The 18,358-nt window shown below is 44.8% G+C and overlaps 1 protein-coding gene across 1 annotated transcript; it reads left to right on the top strand.

Annotated features, from left to right (window-relative positions):
* Window positions 1–11,929: 11,929 nt before the first annotated feature.
* miip (migration and invasion inhibitory protein) lies at window positions 11,930–16,351 on the top strand (the record flags this gene model as incomplete). Its single annotated transcript, XM_080546148.1, has 8 exons — window positions 11,930–11,973; window positions 13,211–13,251; window positions 13,703–13,814; window positions 14,162–14,241; window positions 14,639–14,765; window positions 14,977–15,073; window positions 15,960–16,094; window positions 16,217–16,351. 8 exons carry the CDS (start codon window positions 11,930–11,932, stop codon window positions 16,349–16,351), a joined length of 771 nt encoding a protein of 256 aa, XP_080402274.1.
* Between the last annotated feature and the right edge of the window lie 2,007 nt (window positions 16,352–18,358).

Below are 18,358 nucleotides of genomic sequence, written 5' to 3'. Positions count from 1 at the left end.
CAGAGGGGAAGATGGAAAGATGGAGAGGGAGGTTGAATAAGGATGACCAGTTGTTTTTAACGAGGACCATACAGTATGTCTCTATACATGACAAATGATTGGGATTGAATTCCTGGTTAAATATGAACATACTGTAATTGTCTCCATACATTTGTGTTTACTGTTATTTGAATTTTGTGCTGTTCTTATTAGAGTATTCAGATAAATATAGAAAAATAGATGTGCTTATTATTGCAAGACTAATTTATCCCCATTTAATACTTAATTTCTCATCCTGGCTGTTTTTGTTTGTTGCTGGAATCCACATTTGTTGAGCCTCTGATTTGGTTATGGTTGTAATCACGACTAACAGATTTCATATTTTCTGCTATGTCTGTTAATTACCTTCCTGCAAAAGAGATTAGTGGTTCTAATGTTCTCAGTGAACACACCATATTAAGGCCTCTCGTTGCATAACTTAAATTCTTTTTGGATGTGAATCCAGTTTAGTCAAGCTGTCCAAAAGCTGTTACCGTCGCACGTCAAAGAACATTAATTCAGTCCAACAGTTTTTTTTTTTGTAAACCGTCTCTGTCAAACACAATTTATCCCTGCAGACGAGTCAAAACAAATGTGTGGTCTTGGTTACATAACATCCAATGGCTCTGTGGTAGAGGGAGCTGGGTGATATAGGGAGCTGGGTGATATAGCGCCATTGATTCCGGGTTTGGCAGGAGTGGATGTCGGGGCCGTCCGTCAGTCTGCTGTGACAGTGTGAGCCGTCCCTGCAGACCGGCTGTCAGGATGATGGCAGTCTGCTGATTCATAGGCCGCCGCTCTTCCTTCCTTCCCCTGGTCCCTGACACTGGGGCGGTGCCGTGATTAAACACTAACACGATACGTAAAGAGAGAGAGAGAGAGAGAGAGAGGGGTGGGGGGGTGGGGGGGAGAAAGGGGGGGCTACAGAGAGACTCTGGGCTGGGGAGAGAATCAGAGTTGTGGAGTCACTCAGGCCTCCACATGTAGCAGCTGAGGTACCATCAAGCTCGTAAGCTTCTTTCGGGCCTTCTTGCACCGGATGAATGTCTGGCCAACCATAATGGTAAATGGACTGCACTTATATAGCGCCTTATTCCAAAGCGCTTTACAATGGCCTCTCATTCACCCACCAAATTGCGGCAAGCTACCATGCAAGGCGCTGGCCCGCTCATTGGGAGCAATTTGGGTTTCAGTGTTTTGCCCAAGGACACCTTGACACGTGGCCAGCCGGGGATCGAACCACCGAACCGCTGACCTAGCGATCATTATACGCCGGCTCTACTTCCTGAGCCAAAGCCGCCCTCATATCCCCCTGGCTCCTCACGTCCTAGGCTAGTCTATAGTTTATTTAGCTGACACTTTTGTTAGCACCATGCTCTACCAACTGAGCCACAGTGGACCACAATCTTCTAGTCTAGGTCTCTCTGGGTTCTCTCCTGCCATTCCTTATTCCATTCATTAAGATGGACTCCATCAGGCCAAAGAAAACCTGGAAGAACTGACACAAGAGCTGGAACAGATGAACCTGTCATGGGGACAGGCGCAGCATGCTGCCAAGGACCGAATGCAATGGAGAGAGCTCATTGAAGCCTTATGTCAAGAGGAGTAAGTAAGTAATTCCTTATTTAGTAGATCATTGAGGTCCCGTACAGGTTAAATGATGGTGCTCTACAGCCTTGCTCCATGCGTTACATTCTCCTTACGTAAGTACACTTTGTCTGACCAGGAGGTCTTTAATGTCCCATTCTCACTTCAGCATAATTGTTTTGATGATAAGTTGCTGAAAATAACAGAGCGGCGTTTGCAAAAACAGCGGGGTAGTCCACTTATGAAGGGCATGAAATAGCCAAGATAATGTTCAGCTACAGTGTGTGAGTGTGTGTGTGTGTGTGTGTGTGTGTGTGTGTGTGTGTGTGTGTGTGTCTGTGTGTGTGTGCGCATGTCAATATGTCAATAGCTTGCTCCATTATTAATCAGCATATGATGTAACACAACTCAATCATACTCAGAGCCATCTACCTGTATCTATGTATGGGTTTGATGATGGTACTTATTATTTTCCTGTTCTCTGTACTCACTTATTATTCTGTCATTGTTACCAGGGCGATACAGAGTGATGGCTGGGGGTTCACCCTCCCACGGTCAAACTCTCCTGGTATAGCAGCTGCGTAGCAGACCCGCCAAATCACCAGGGTGAACAACCCGTTGAAAGCTGGGAGAGAACGCTGTGCTTGACGTTCAGTGTCAACTCTGCATGCAGCTGAATGTGCTCCCGAGCCCTTATGCAATCTCTCCTCAGTCTGGTTAACTCTTGACACTCACAGTTGTACAATCAAACACGGTTCTGTGTCTGAGGTAAAACAGCATTGATCCTGTCCTGCTAAAGGGTCCGATTTATTGAGGGGATTGTGTCGCCATTTGAATTCTACCGTCATAACAACCACCGTACTTACTACTGCGACCTGGGCAGATCTCGAACAGCCCTGAGGTTACAGCTGTATGTCCTGACAATCCATTTGTGGGGAGCATGGCGTGTTCTGGCCTGCAGAGGGAGCCAGGCTGTTGATGGGGGATGGATGACGGTCTGGTTACGGAAAGGTGTCAGTAATCAGACTCGTTATCCAACTGGTCTATTTAACCTGTGTGTGCTTTTTTCCCCGGGGCAGTGAACACGGGGGAGAGAACCTGCCGAGACCGATATTCATCTAGCAGCGGGCTAAGCAATTCCCGAAAAGGGAGTGAGAGAGAGACCAGAGCGGAGGCGCTGTCTCTGCTGGCTGAGCGCTGTCATTATTGTTGAAAAGTTAGTTGACTTTACGTTTGCTGAAAATACGCCAGCACACCCAAGTCGGGGTGCTGAGCTACTGTGAGCCAATAAATCAAGCCATTCCTGCACCGTTCCTCTGTGTCGACCTCCCTCTGTGCCTAGAGACTCTTACACCATTATGTTGTTGTATTGTTCATTTTATAAAGCATTCCCTCCGTATGGTCATTCAGCATGGTGTCAGAAGTAAACATAGACATAATGGACTATACAAGTTTTGATAAACGGAAAGGAAAATCAACTCACTCATCGTACTGTTGAAGAGGGCGCATCACAAATGTCAAACGCAACAGTGCTCCAAGTCTTGGCTGCCAAGTGCTCTTTCTGGCAAATCTCCTTGGACAGTAAGTCATCACTGCTAACTACTTTTAGTACACCTTTTAGTACAATCTTTACATTCAGAAGAAACGCAGCCAGCGAGGTGTTCCAGCGCTCAATGAGCAGATATTCACTGGATACCCCTGTGACATCATCTGTTGACGACATCATCGTCGGAGGCAGAGCACAACGCAAACCTGATGAAGGTGCTCGACCGCGCGTGCCAGGTGAATCTGAAACTCAACCCCCTCAAGTGCAAATGCCAGCTGGCTGAGGTCGGTCATGTGTTCACCAGTGACGGCCTAAAAGCAGATCCATCCAACACCAAAGCGATTCCCCTGAGGACGTCGTCACAGCACTCCAGCGCTTCCTTGGCATGATCAATTATCTGTTTATCCCAAACTTCAGTGAACTTTCATCTCCACTGAAACAGCTCACACACAAAGACACAATGTGGTGCTGGCTGAAGCAGCACCAGGATGCATAGGACACTTTGAAGAAATGCATGTCCACGTGTCCTGTCATACTACAACGTCGATCAACCAGTCACACTCACCTGCGATGCTTCGCAACACAGACTTGGAGCAGCATGCTTGCAGGAAGGCAGACTAATTGCCGCCTATGCATCGCGAACGCTGATACAGACTGAAACACGCTACACACAAATAGAGAAGGAACTCCTAGAAGTTGTGTTTGCGTGTTCAAAATTCAACGACTATGTCTATGGAAAGACATTTACATTACATTTTGGCATTCAGCAGACGCCTTATTCCAAAGCGACTTACAATCAATACATTTGACTAAGCAAGTGAATCATCAATCCACCAGTCGTAGCAGGAAGAGTAATCTCGCTCAGGCCCGAGGCCATTGGCAGTCTCAGAAGGAAAAACATATATTTTTATATATATAGACACTGGAGAACAGAGAAACAGTACAAGGGGGGCAGAAGAAGTCATAGGGGACACAGTAAAGGGGAAAAGCGGGCATCTCAGGAGACGCAGTGCTGGGGGGTAGTAGATGTCTCAGGAGGAGCAGTTAAGGTGTAACCTGAAGAGATGGGTCTTCAGTCTCCGACAGAACACAACACAACTCATTGTTGAGGAGGGAATCATCATGAAAGGCCACCAAACAGCTATCCCTCAGTCGTTACAGAGAGAGTACACATACATTGTGCACAGAGGACACCCAGGTGAGGAGTCAACCAAACGAGTTCGAGGCATAACATTCTGGCCCACCATGAACAAAGACATTTACAATGCAACACTGTCATGCTCTGTGTGTAACAGCACAAAACCACATCAGCAGAAAGAACCAGAAAGACAGAAATACATACATACACCAAAAGAGGCGCCAAAGGGTCGTTCAAACAATAGAGCAAAACCCCAATCCTCCTGACACACCCAGTTCCAGACCTACCGTGGTCTATAGTGGCAACAGACATCCTGGAATGGAATGGTAAGCACTAGCAAGTACTTGTGGACTCAAATTCAGGTTGGTATGAGATCGACCAACTCAAGGACATCACGTCAACATCAGTCATCACAAAACTGAAATGACATTTCTCGGTCCGTGGTCACCACACATCCTCATCTCAGACAAGTCTAGACAGTCTACCAGCCAGCAGTTCAAATACTTTGCCACACAGTGGGACTTCAAGCACGTCGCCGGCAGCCCAGAATTCCCACAGAGCAACGGTTTCGCTGAGAGGGCAATCCGTAGTGCAAAGTAGCTAATGGAAAAGTCCAAAAGAGATGGAACAGACATGTTTCTAAACCTACTGAACCTGAGAAACTTCCCTCTAGATGGACAGCTAGACTCACCTGCACAGAGACTTATGTCGAGGCAGACACGTACCACCCACACCCAGTCAGCAAACAGCCACTGGAGCCTACAACCCGCGAGGCCCAGCTCCAGAAGAAAAGACTCTCCCAAAAGCTGAGCTACAACAAGTCAGAATCAGACTTGTTGTCATGACATGTAAACATGTTAGGAATTTGGTTTGGGACAGTGGAGCACGGTTTACAGCAGGACAGGTGCAAGACAGGACAAGACAGTGCAAACCAACATCATAGTGCAAGAGTCATAAATAATATAAATATAAGAAGTGCAAAGATCAAGTGTTCAAGTGTTCATGTCCAGACAGTCCAAAGCTCTCTGGGTCCTGGGGTCAGGATGCAGACCCCCCCAAGGATACAACTGCAAGGGCCATGGTACAAGGGGTCTGTAGGAAGGAACCAAGATCTTACCTCATCCAGTCTGAAAACAGGGAGTTCAGGAGGAACCGTAGACGTGTCCTACCTGTAGCCGAGCCACCTCCGGAGTTGTCCGACGACACCGACTGGCAGCACTTCAGTCCAGCTGTAGAGGACACTCCCCCTCCCATTGCAGAGAAACTCATAGGCACCGAGATGCCCATAGCTCTGATGCCCACACACACCAGTGGGAGCCCAGACCATACATGCTCAGGGCGCACTAGTAGGCCGAACCCCAAATATAAAGAGTTTGTTGAGCTTTGTGTGGACTTTTAAGCACCACATGTTCACTGTTCATTACAGTACATGATACTGAGTTTTTTTTTTATTAGTTTTTTTTATTATTGTACACTGTATTTGAAAGAATGTGCATTGAGTTAAATGAGATGCCATGCCTTTATTATTTTCTATTCTTCCAGCAACATATCAATTGTTTATTTGAATAAAGTTTGACTTAAGTTGTTTATTGTTGTAATTCGCTTTTGGACAAAGGCGTCTGCTGAATGCCCTGAATGTAAATGTAAAATATAATGAATAGACATTGAAATGTCATTGTTGTTAATCTTAACCCTATTCTATTTTGTTGTCATGGCTACGAGCTAAAGATAGAGAATGTAGAGCATTCTAGTGTATGTCCTGACGATCCGTTATGTTGTTGTAATAAATACTGTTCACTTTATAAAGCATTCCCTCCGTATGGTCATTCAACATCCTTCAATTTGTGAACCCATTTTGACTTTGTGAAAAAGAAGGAACTCAAAGGCGCTCACAGTAGGTGTGTTCTCCCAGCTCAGGCTTGACCTGATACCAGGGGAGGCTGGTGGAGGTAGAAATCGGAGGACGGGCTCATTGTAATGCATGGAAAGGAATGGACAATGTGTGTTTGGTACCTTATTACCGTTCCATGCATTACACTGAGCCCGTCCTTCGATTTCTACCTCCACCAGCCTCTGAAGCCTGATACACTCTAACTGTTTGGAATGAAAACAACCTCAAGTCTCCTTGTTATTGTTGCCTCTGTGCGTCGCAGGCCTCTGTGCTGCACAGCTGACAAACTGTCCTCTTGGCTCCTGTCTCCCCTGCCCGCTGTGATCTCCCCGCCTGTCCCTCAGGCTGTGGCAGCGAGGACAGGCCTTTGCCTGTCCCAGGTCTAATCCTCCTTATCTTAATGGCATCCCCCTGCTATCTGCTACGTGGCGGGAACAATCGATCCTCTGTGTCCCTTTATCAGCTGGACCACCTCCCTCCCTTCAATAGCACGCTGCCACCTACTCTGGCAAGTATCCCCTCTCCATCTGATCTTATCACCCCTCCGCCCCTCACTCTCCCTCGTTTCCACTTGCCATGACTGTGCTGTGTTGCGTATCAGAGCGTTATTTCAATGGGAAAGTTAGGAAGAAATGTTACTGTCACGCTACAGGTCAACTCCCTTTGGGTTTGTTTTCAGAATGAGAGTTGAAACCCGTGTCATATGTTACATTTTAGAAATGATGAGGTGTCGAGATTAGGGATCCTAATCTCTGTTTATCTCCGCTCTTATGCAAGAATGCTGTTGAAGTGTCACTCACCCTTGACACCTCATCAATCCTGAGGAATTAAATGGTAATAAAAAATTCAGTTCTTGACAACTACTGGATGGATTTAGAGGAACGGTACTGAATGTTCTGAAATAGGAACGGGCGGGCCCATGCCGCAAAGCGCGCAATGGGACTGACACACACTTGAGCTGTATTTACATGGGCTTTGCTTCTTCTTTGCACATCCTGTAAAACATTTGGTCCCTCTGCACACAGCATACAGACCCTCTGCACACAGCATACAGACCCTCTGCACACAGCATACAGACCCTCTGCACACAGCATACAGACCCTCTGCACACAGCATACAGACCCTCTGCACACAGCATACAGACCCTCTGCACACAGCATACAGACCCACAGCACACAGCATACAGACCCACAGTGAAGCTTCAGGTCAGAGGAAAGGACAGAGAGAGCTCCACACCATGAGGTCCTGCAGAGGCAAGGACCCAGAGTAAAACCCCTAATGAGATCATAATATGTGAGATATGAATATAGATTTCAACATTGCAGGAGCAATGAAGGAAATGTAGCAAACTTAATCAGATCGGCCAGAATACAGTGTATAGAGTGAGATGTATTTCCCATGTTGCGATCGCCTTCCTCTCCTCACAGGGTAGGGCAGATAGACATTTGAGTGGTGACAGACAGTAGAGGTGATAATAATCACATCACCTTTCCACCCTGAGTGAAAAATCAACAATGGCTGTCCGTAATGTGTGGCTTGATTCTATCAGGGGAGGCTGGTGGAGGTAGAAATCAGAGGACGGGCGGGCGGGCTCATTGTTATGCATGAAATGGAATCTCATTCCAACCCATGTGTCCGATTTCTGCCTCCACCAGCCTCCCCCTGAATTCTCTGTACATTTCAGTAAACTCAGGGGACTGAACTGGCTAATTGGCTAATGCTAATGGAAGATATTATTCACAACTCAACTGTCTATCTCAATATAACTTACCTTCATAAAGCTATTTTAAATATGACAGATATATACAGTATCACACTTATTACTTATTGTGTCCCTTTAAAACTCCTTGGTCTTGCAGTGGGGTTTTTAACAAGTCACACATCGCCCTCTGCAGGGTATGCAATGAATAGTGTTGGAGATATGATCCGGGCTCACCTTTATCTAATCCCCAAACAAGCTCTCATGTATGGTCCCACACGTACATTGATGCATGTCCACTGCCATCCTCCCCTTAATAGACAGTTTATGTACCTGTGTGATAATCAAACAACAACAAACGAGCTAGTTATTATTTCAATTTTTTACTCCCATATCCTCTTAGTTTCCAAACCTTCTGTTATTCCACTCTTTTTGTTGTTGTTGTTGTTGTTGTTGTTGTTGTTATTGTTGTGGTGTACGTTATCAGCGGTTAATGAGCGATGAGACATTCTGGCAGCAGGCAGTAATTGCCTGGAGTCCGACAGTGGGAGAGTAATTACCGGGACACGGAGGGAGTATATGACTTCATGACTGGCACCGTTTAATGATAATGGGGTGCAACTCTCCACAATACTGGTGGTCAGCTAATCACACTGAACTGGCTGGGACACCTCTCGATGCGAACCAACCGTGACCGGAATACCGAGCGCGAGCTCGAGGCGCTGCGACATGGGGACCATGCATATCATTACGGCTCCTCTGACCCTCTGCCACCTGCAGAGCCGTGATTAGTGTCACCGCGGATGGGCAGGTTTAATTGTAGACAGACTAATATATAATCTCCCCCGGCCACATGCAGGCAAGATGAATACTCACCGGGCATCTCAGCCCTTTACTAGCACTGATTGTCCTTTTAGAACGGCATAATAGGGACACATTGTTTTTTGACCTTGTTTTTCCAAAATCACAATTATGCAGCCAGACGTTGAATAACTGTTGTCATAATTTATAGGCTGTAATGTGCAGTATGTCCCTGGCGTAGAGAATCAGTGGGAGGAAGCGTTTCCCTAGGCCTAGCTAGTCTACAAAAGGCTTTAAAATCATGGAATTTTTGGTGTTGTCTCACTTTAACTACATGGGTGTTGTGTCACTTCAACTACAGTTCGTGACGTTAGAATTATAAGGTTCATTTTTGTCAAAATGTAGTGTTTTACATAATCTGATCCATTAGGTGTTTATTAATGCCTGTGTGGTGTTATTTTAAAAATGTTGACATTTTTGAGTTAGTAATTAATAAAATACAAAGGTTCCATCTCACAGAACATAATGGAATGTAAAAACTTTGAAGCTCAATATCTCTGAACTGCCCTAAACGGAGATAGAACCTTATCATTCTAAACGGAGATAGAACCTTATCATTCTAAACGGAGATAGAACCGTATCATTCTAAACTCACGATTTGACTGTGAAATTCAGACTTTTTGACCAATATTAGATGTCAAACTGAGCCATCTTCATACATAGATGGCCTGTTCACAGAGATCTGTCTGGGCTTTATGAATCATGTGTCTATCCCTTTAAGAACTCTCAGACAGCTCGCGAGGCATGATGGGTAACTGTAGTCAACACGGTAGCCAATCACAAGCCTTGTAGGTGACGCGTTGTTATGGAGGTAAAGTCAAGGGGCGATTTCAAAGTATGTCAACAAAGCTAAATCACTATGTCACATGGATGGTCGCTAGCCAGTTAGTTAGCTGCTTGCTCTATTCAGTTATAAACGATTCCATGGCTATAACCAGCTAGCTAATAACCTGTTAGCTTGTGTCTGGGTGGGTTAGCCTGTTAGCTTGTGTCTGAGTGGGTTAGCCTGTTAGCTTGTGTCTGGGTGGGTTAGCCTGTTAGCTTGTGTCTGGGTGGGTTAGCCTGTTAGCTTGTGTCTGGGTGGGTTAGCCTGTTAGCTTGTGTCTGGGTGGGTTAGCCTGTTAGCTTGTGTCTGGGTGGGTTAGCCTGCTAGCTTTGATGATGTCCTCGCCTGAACATTTGGATGCCTTGCGCAGGCGCAACAAAGAGCTGTTGCTGCAGCTGAAACAGCAGACAGAGAGACTGCAGAGTGTGTCAGGCACCACAGGCTTCACAGAGGGAGCTGATCATGCAAACACTACAGCACAAGGACATGCAATCAAGGTGTCTGCAAACGGCATTACATTGCAGGTAAATACTCTGGTCCCTCTGTTGCCCCAGACTGAGGTGGACGCAGAGGCCACGGTGGTGACCCTGGTGGATGGGGACCGTGGTTCTGCCAGGGCGGCCCTCAGCAGACCTGCCCAGGTGCACTTCAAGGAGAGGGGGGCCACTACTACTGAAATACACACAACACCTCCTGTAAGATCTGCAGGTAGGACAGCCAGCTGACTGCAAATGCATGTATGCATAGTATACTAAAGCAAGCTGACGCAAGAATGTATGGAGCGACTCAATTACATGAAAAGATTCTCATTGGAATCAAGCCTTCCTCCTAGTTGAGATTATTCTTGTATAATGAAACACGCTTTATAAATCTAATACATTATACAGGGTATCCGTGGTGTCTTGAAAAGTATTAAAAGTTGATAAATACATTTTGGGAAAATCAAGATCCTTAAATATTAAAAAGTCTTATCACGATTTTATGAGGTCTTGAATTTTGTAGGTATTTTTCTGAATTAGACTCTGTCCAAAGAGTTTGAGTCCTAAAAACTTTTAGTGAATTTATTAGTTTTATTAAAAAACAAAGATGAACCGGAAATTGTGTTGTATGATAGTGGTCTAGTCTATTGCAAACTAAAACTGTTAAGTTAAAGGTTCACTGATGTGAACGGTTACAGCTCGAAGTGGCGGTGAGGTCTGGAAAAATATTGACAAGGTCTTAGAGTCTTAGAAAGGTATTGAAATTAACCTCAAGATTCCTGTATACCCTGTTATAGCTGTTGTTGTTGTTGTTGTTGTTGTTGTTGTTGTTGTTGTTGTTCTAATATTATTCTGTGTCCTCAGATGAAGCCAGAATACCTGTACCAGCCACTGTGTGTACTACCTCCACACCGTCCCTTGCGGGAGCCAGACACGAACACGGCCAAGCTGTGGCCGGTCACTCTGAGTACAGCCGACAGCTTCGAGACGGAGGCAACAGCCGTTCTGCAATCCATGTCAGATCAATGGACGTTAAGAGACAGAGCATAAGGCCCAGGGAAAGGGTGAGAAATAACAGAAATAGAGATGTATTAAGGGTCTTTGGTAATAATGGTTCAGCAGGCAATTGGTTGTACACCAGGGGGAGGTTGGGGGAGGTAGACATCGGAGGACAGGCTCATTGTAATGCATGGAGCCGTTCATTATTCCATTCTGTGCATTTACGATGAGCATGTCCTCTACCTTTCTACCTTTCATCCTCCAATGTTATACAGTATATCCAGAAAAAAATGTTTTGTTTTGGACCCTTTGTGGGTTATCCTTTTCTTCGCCACTAGATGGCGCTGCATCATCGAAGTGGCGCAATGTGCCACTGGTTCTCACCTCAACACATACAGTGCCCTCCACAATTATTGGCACCCCTTGTAAAGATGAGTAAAAAGGGTTATACAAAAATCAAAAATTAGCTTAATGTCACACTGTCACACTGAAAAGACATCCAACCTCTACCTCAAGTAAATTTATTCAGAGAAAAAACCCAGATCTGCAACAAATATTTCAAAAAATATTCAGTGACCAATATAGCCACCCTTCTTTTCAATAACTGCCATTAGCCTTCCGTCCATGGAGTTCCATCCATTATCCATCTGTTCACGATCAACTTTCGCTGAAGCAGCAACCGCAGCCTTCCAAATGCTCTCCAAAGGGGTGTATTGTCTCCGCTCCCTGTAATCTGTGTTTAAGAAGTGACCACAAGTTCTCAATAGGATTTAAGTCAAGTGAGGAAGTGTGCCAGGTCATTATTCAGTCATCTTTGAGGCTTTTGCTGGCTAGCCAAGCAATGGAGTACTTGCATGTGATGGAGCATTGTCCTGCATAAAGATCATGGCCTTCTTGAATGCTGCAGACTTCTTCCTGGACCACTCCAGGTAGGTTGCAGTTCTGGAATATGGTGGCACTGGAGGATAATGGGTTCTCAGTAGCTTCACGTTTAATACTTCTGAAGTCTTTTGCAGTTAATTTGCGCCTTTTCTTCTCCATGCATTTTTAGCAACCCTGTTTACTATTCCCAACAAAATGTTTGTTGATGATGATTGTCAGGTGGTCATGTCTCAGTATGATTAAATCCAATAAGCATTCTAGTTTATATGGTTTGGAGTTGGAAAATGTGCATAGAAATAACGACACGGTCACAATATTGGCACCATAGACATTTTTATGAACAAAAATGTGAAGCATTTTTTCCGTTTATATTTTAAGTTGATGAGTGTTTAGGAACTTCCAAGCAGTAATCCATGACTTCCTGTTTCACTGGAGTATAAATGTCAAGTGACACAGAGGCCGTATTCCCTTATTCATATATCAACATGGAAAGATAAGAAAACACACAAATCAAATGAGGGAAAAGTGTGTTGAGCTTCTTAAGTCAGAGGGGAATGGCTATAAAAAAAATAGCTACTCACCCAAAAATGCCCATATCTACCGGTATGGCAATATTAAAAAAGTTCAAAGCAACTGGAACTGTTACAAACTTGCCTGGAAGAGGACCCAAGTTTATTTTGCCCACACACACAGTGAGGAGGATGGTAAGAGAGGCAAATAAACCCCCATGGATCACTGTTGATGAATTACAGAGGAGAGCAGCATCCTGGGGTCTCTAAAACTACCATTAGACGCCACTTCCGTGCCAACAACTATTTAGGAGGCATGCCTGGAAAAAATCCTTTCCTGTCATTTCACCACAAACATAAGCACTAAATGCTAAACGCTACTGGAACTTTGACTGAAACCGTGTTCTAAGGTCAGATGAAAGACAAATGTAGCTTTTTTGGTAACAAACACTCACGGTGGGTTTGGTGTAAAAAGAAGGATGGCTATACCAAGCAGTGACCAAGCAGCAATACCTGAGCAGTGCAGTTGGCCTTCATTTTATCTAACTCTTGCCATCTACTTGTGTTTGCAGAGGGAGGCGGGAAAGGTCACGTTCCATTCCCCTGGACAGGAGCAGACGGCAGCCTCAGACAGACACCACCTGCAGCCCTTACTGGGCTATGACTGGATAGCAGGTACACCAAAGACATCTCTCTCTCTGTCTCCCTCTCTGTCGGTTTGCTTGTCTGTCTGTCTGTCTGTCTCGCTCTCTCGCTCTCCCCCCTCCCCCCTCAGACACCACATGCAGCCCTTACTGGGCTATGACTGGATAGCAGGTACACCAAAGACATCTCTCTCTCTCTCTCCCTCTCTGTCGGTTTGCTTGTCTATCTGTATGTCTGTCTCGCTCTCTCGCTCTCCCCCCTCCCCCCTCTCTATACAGTGACAGGACAGCTTTATTCAGCCCTCTACACCAACCACATGTCTGTACAGAGCTATGAAATCTGTTCTTTTGGGCACCAGTGGAATACTCTGTGTGAGTTGTGTAGAGTTATGACGTCTGTTGGCCTAGGGGATAGTAAGTTGGACTGTTGATCAGATGAGTTCACATCCCACCTGGGAACACCACCACTAGTGTGCCCTTGAGTAAGGCACTTAGCCCCTAAATTACTCTAAGGAGACTGTCCCTGTAATCTCTAAATTGTAAGTCTGCTAAATGTAAACAACAACAACAACAACAAAATACTGAGTTGAGCCGCCCCCCCTCTCCCCCCCCCCCCCCCCCAGGTCTCCTGGATGCGGAGAGCTCCATGACGGAGCGTTCCGAGGAGTTCTTCAGCGACCTCCGCACCTTCAGACAGGTCAACAGAGACGAGTGCGTTCACAGACGACAAGAAGGGTGAGTGCCTCAACCCTAAACCGCTTCAACTAACCTAAACCGCTTCAACTAACCTAAACCGCTTTAACTGACCTACACCAATACATTCAGAGCTGTGTATTGATATTCCTCAAGGGAGGTTCAGTTCATCAGTTCAGTCAATAAAAGGGTGTTGACTGAAATGGATGATAATTCTCTCCTCTCCTTTTCTCTCCCTCTCTCCTCCCCCACCCTCTCTCTCTCTCTCTCTCTCTCTCTCTCTCTCTCTCTCTCTCTCTCTCTCTCTCTCTCTCTCTCTCTCTCTCTGTCTGTCTCCCAGTCTCATAATTCCTAGCACATTGATGACTATTCATGTTCCCTCTTCACAGATTGGCCGAGGAGACCTTCTCACCGCAACCACTGTCAGTCGACAAGGAAGACACAGTGGACACCATGGTCACTCATCAGTGTAAGTGCAGTGCAGTGCGAGTCATACTAGCTTTTGCAGGCAGGTATATTGTTAGAAGTCAAATCAAACTTTCTTTATAGAGCACAGTTCATACACACATGCACCACAATGCGCTTTACAGGAACATCAAATATACAATATAAAACCAATGACACGACAACTCGACCAAAACATGATAACAAGTCTAACAGTCGTGGGAGTTAAAAAGTAAAAGCAGAGAACAAGTAGAGACTAATGTATGGTAAAGCAAATGTAATAAATAAATAATATATAATAATAATCTATACATAATTATAATAATTAATTAATTTTAAAAAGTAATTTAAAAAGGTTCCTGAATGAGCCCTGAGTAACAGACTATCCTGTCTGACCTGTTTCTGTTCTCATGGTTCTCCAGGTACGTTCTGTTACAGGATTAACAGCCGTCTGTTCCCTGCTCCCCTGGACTCTCAGGAGTCATGTCCTGTGTGTAAGATGCCCAAATCTAAACACCCGCACACTGTGGCAGAACCTGCCTTTATCAGGTAATGGACACACCAGGCACTGGGCTGAGATTGTCTTCTAATGTCTTGTCAGTTGTATTTGAAACCTGTTGATCCTCTCAAAATACAGCACAGTCGATGTTAAACCAATGTGGATGTTTTTTTTATTGATAGGCTACCCTACCATCCCAGCTAATGCTTTGTCTTGTCTTCAAGAATATGCTTTTGTGCTCTCTGGTGTTTTTGGTCGCAGGGTCAGCATCCCTCGATCCACCCTCCTGCCGGCGTACCAGTACAAAGCCCATCGCAGGTGTAGCTTCGATCCCTCAGACAGCCTGGGCTTGCCCTCGGTGAGTGTGGCCTGTGCTTGTAAATAACAAAACACTTCGCACAGCTTCCCACGACAAGGATTCTAACCCTCAGCAGTCTCTAGAGTCTCTGTCTATGTTCAGCAGTCTCTAGAGCAGGGCCGGTCCTTGGCATAGGCGAACTAGGCGGTCGCCTAGGGCGCCAAATGTTTACATTTCAATAATTTTGTCTCTATGAATTTCATGTCTCTATGAAAATATGTCTCAGCCTACTGTCTATTTTTGTCTTGAAACCATTGTTGTCCATATTTTTACTGTTGAATGTGTGGGTGGTGATGAGGCAGTACTGGTGGCTTAATGTGGTGGTGGCGCCCCTAAAAAAAAAATGTGGCGGGGGGGGCATCAAATCATACTCTCGCCTAGGGCACCTAAATGCCTAGGACCGGCCCTGCTCTATAGTCTCTGTCTATGTTCTAACCTTCAGCAGTCTCTAGAGTCTCTGTCTATGTTCTAACCCTCAGCAGTCTCTCTAGAGTCTCTGTCTATGTTCTAACCCTCAGCAGTCTAGAGTCTCTGTCTATGTTCTAACCCTCAGCAGTCTAGAGTCTCTGTCTATGTTCTAACCCTCAGCAGTCTAGAGTCTCTGTCTATGTTCTAACCCTCAGCAGTCTCTACTAGAGTCTCTGTCTATGTTCTAACCCTCAGCAGTCTCTACTAGAGTCTCTGTCTATGTTCTAACCCTCAGCAGTCTAGAGTCTCTGTCTATGTTCTAACCCTCAGCAGTCTAGAGTCTCTGTCTATGTTCTAACCCTCAGCAGTCTAGAGTCTCTGTCTATGTTCGCCGCTGTCTTGGTTCCCACCACATTCCTGTCGTGGTTGTTTATTTTTAGAACCTCCATATATGGGTTTTTAATTTCCCCCCCTACAGCACTGTCTGTCTGGCATGGCCAACAGAGCCCAGGGCGGTGTGTCCCAGCCCAGCAGCCTGGATCTACGCAGCGCTCTCAACACAACAGCGCCCCCTACCGGCCTCCCCCCTGCACCTCACACTAAGGACCAGCTGGTAAGGCGTCGCAAGCTCTCCCATCTCTTCTTACAAACATATGCTCGTCACAGAGAAGGAGATTGAGATCGTGTTTGTGCGTGAATTTAGTTCATTATTCTACCGTTTTATTTCCCCCTCAGGATGTTTCTGTGTCTCGAGTGTCAGGCAGCCAGCGTTCAGACCAGCTGCTTAACGTGTCCCGCTTGACCCGCTACCGATTTCAGCGCCCGGCCCCCAGCAGCAAACCACCCAGCTCAACCTACCCTGTGTACTGATACGCCAGCAGCACAGTAAAACCACCCGGCTCAACCTTCCCTGTTTAAAACCGCTATCTGTAAAGCCAACATAACTAACATAATGATTTTGCAGCCCCAGACAGAAATGTTTAAAGGTGCAAAGTCTGTCAGATTTACTACTGATCAGTGGTTATCACATACGATTGTTATCTTTTTACAATCAGCAATCCGAGGACATTGACTCTGATGTTATGGTTTCTGTTTTCATTGGAGACGTTGTAAACAAATCATTTATAGGTTTAGGTGAATTAAACTAGTATGGGAGGTAGTTATATTAAACAGAGTATGTCACAATGTCATAGTATGACATGGCTTCTTTGATGGTTTTTGCGGGTGAGAACATTTCTCCAGCAACTCTTATCTAACCACTGTGGTTGGGTCGACCTGGCAACCAAAGTTACAGAGTGGGATTTTGATAATGATGCTAAAATGATCATCCATTGATATGATTTGCTATTGTGCCTTTTGATTTTGTAAACAGTCCTTTTATTTTTCTACTAAAATGACAATGTGGTGTACATTTGATTCTAATCTGTGGTTTGTAAAGCTGTTCACCTGTTTGTTTTCTTAGTTTTAAAATCAGGAAAAAAATAAAGAAAAGAATCGTGTAACATATTGTGTATGACTTGTGTGAGATACCATCAAATTACATTGTCACTGTTGATTTATAGTGTTGAAATGTACCGTAGCCTAAACCACTGAATAATTACTCAACATTATCATGTGATAACGGATGTTGCTGGTTGTTTGGTTTGTGATGATGATGGTGGTGGGTTTTGTAGTGAGGGCAGAAGGAACACATATGGTTTAACATGAGAACAGGAAAAGAGCCTTTTTGGGTGTGTAGAATTCCAAATAACTGCAGTAATATGTGTGCAGTATGTTCTGATCTACTCCATAATCCAGAGGAAGTTGCAACATTTGTATCCTGCAGTAGCAATTCTTTTTTAGCAAGGACGTGTATTTGTTGAATCTCTCCAGTTCACTTGCATCCTAATTACATCCAGCTTCTGTTTTTTAACTTCCTGTTTTAACGCCTGGTCAGAGGGTTGATGATGCACAGGAAACTGCAATCACGTACACTCAGGACCTGCTGAGACAGGCTGTTTGGACACACTACACACAAAAACAGAAGCAGACCACCTTTCCGCTTCCTTTATGCACAATAACCTTTATTACACTAGGACATTTGCCAGGCGTCATAACATCAATGACAGTACATAGTTATGTTTCATTATGTCTCACCAGTTTCTTAATGTGTCACCAAGCTCATAAGGTGGGTCACGTGTGTGTGTGTGTGTGAGAGTGCGTTTTTGTGTGGTTGAAGATGCTGGTCATAGTTACCTATAGTCATGGACATAAATATTGGCACCCCTGCACTTCTGTCAGATAATGCACCACTTCTCCGAGAAAATTGTTGCAATTACAAATGCTTTGGTATTCACACATTATTTATTTTGTTGTTTGTTCTTTTGCATCGGAACAACACAAAAAGCAGAGGAAAAAAAAAGCCAAATCTGATATCATTCCATACAGAACTCAACATAAACGCAACAACGCAATTGTTGCTCCAATGTTTCATGACTTGAAATCGAAAACCTAAGACGTTTTCTATGTACACAAAAGGCCTATTTATCTCAAACTGTGTACTCAAATTTGTTTAAATCTGTCTTAGTGAGCCCTTCTCCTTTGCTGAGATAATCCATCCACCTGACAGGTGTGGCATGTCCAGATGCTGATTAGACAGCATGATTATTGCACAGATGTGCCTTAGGCTGGTCACAATAAAAGGCCACTCTAAAATGTGCAGTTTTATCACACAGCACAATGCCACAGATGTCGCATGTTTAGATTTTCTCTGCAAAGGAGAAGTGCTCACTAACACAGATTTAAACACATTTGTGAACACAACTTGAGAGAAATAGGCCTTTTGTGTACATTGAAAAAGTCTTAGGTCTTTGATTTCAACTCGTGAAAAAATTGGAG

Source organism: Nansenia antarctica (genome assembly GCF_963989245.1).
Source record: "Nansenia antarctica genome assembly, chromosome: 15".
Classification (NCBI taxonomy): Eukaryota; Metazoa; Chordata; class Actinopteri; order Argentiniformes; family Microstomatidae; genus Nansenia; species Nansenia antarctica.
This window is presented reverse-complemented; position numbering and strand designations above follow the sequence as displayed.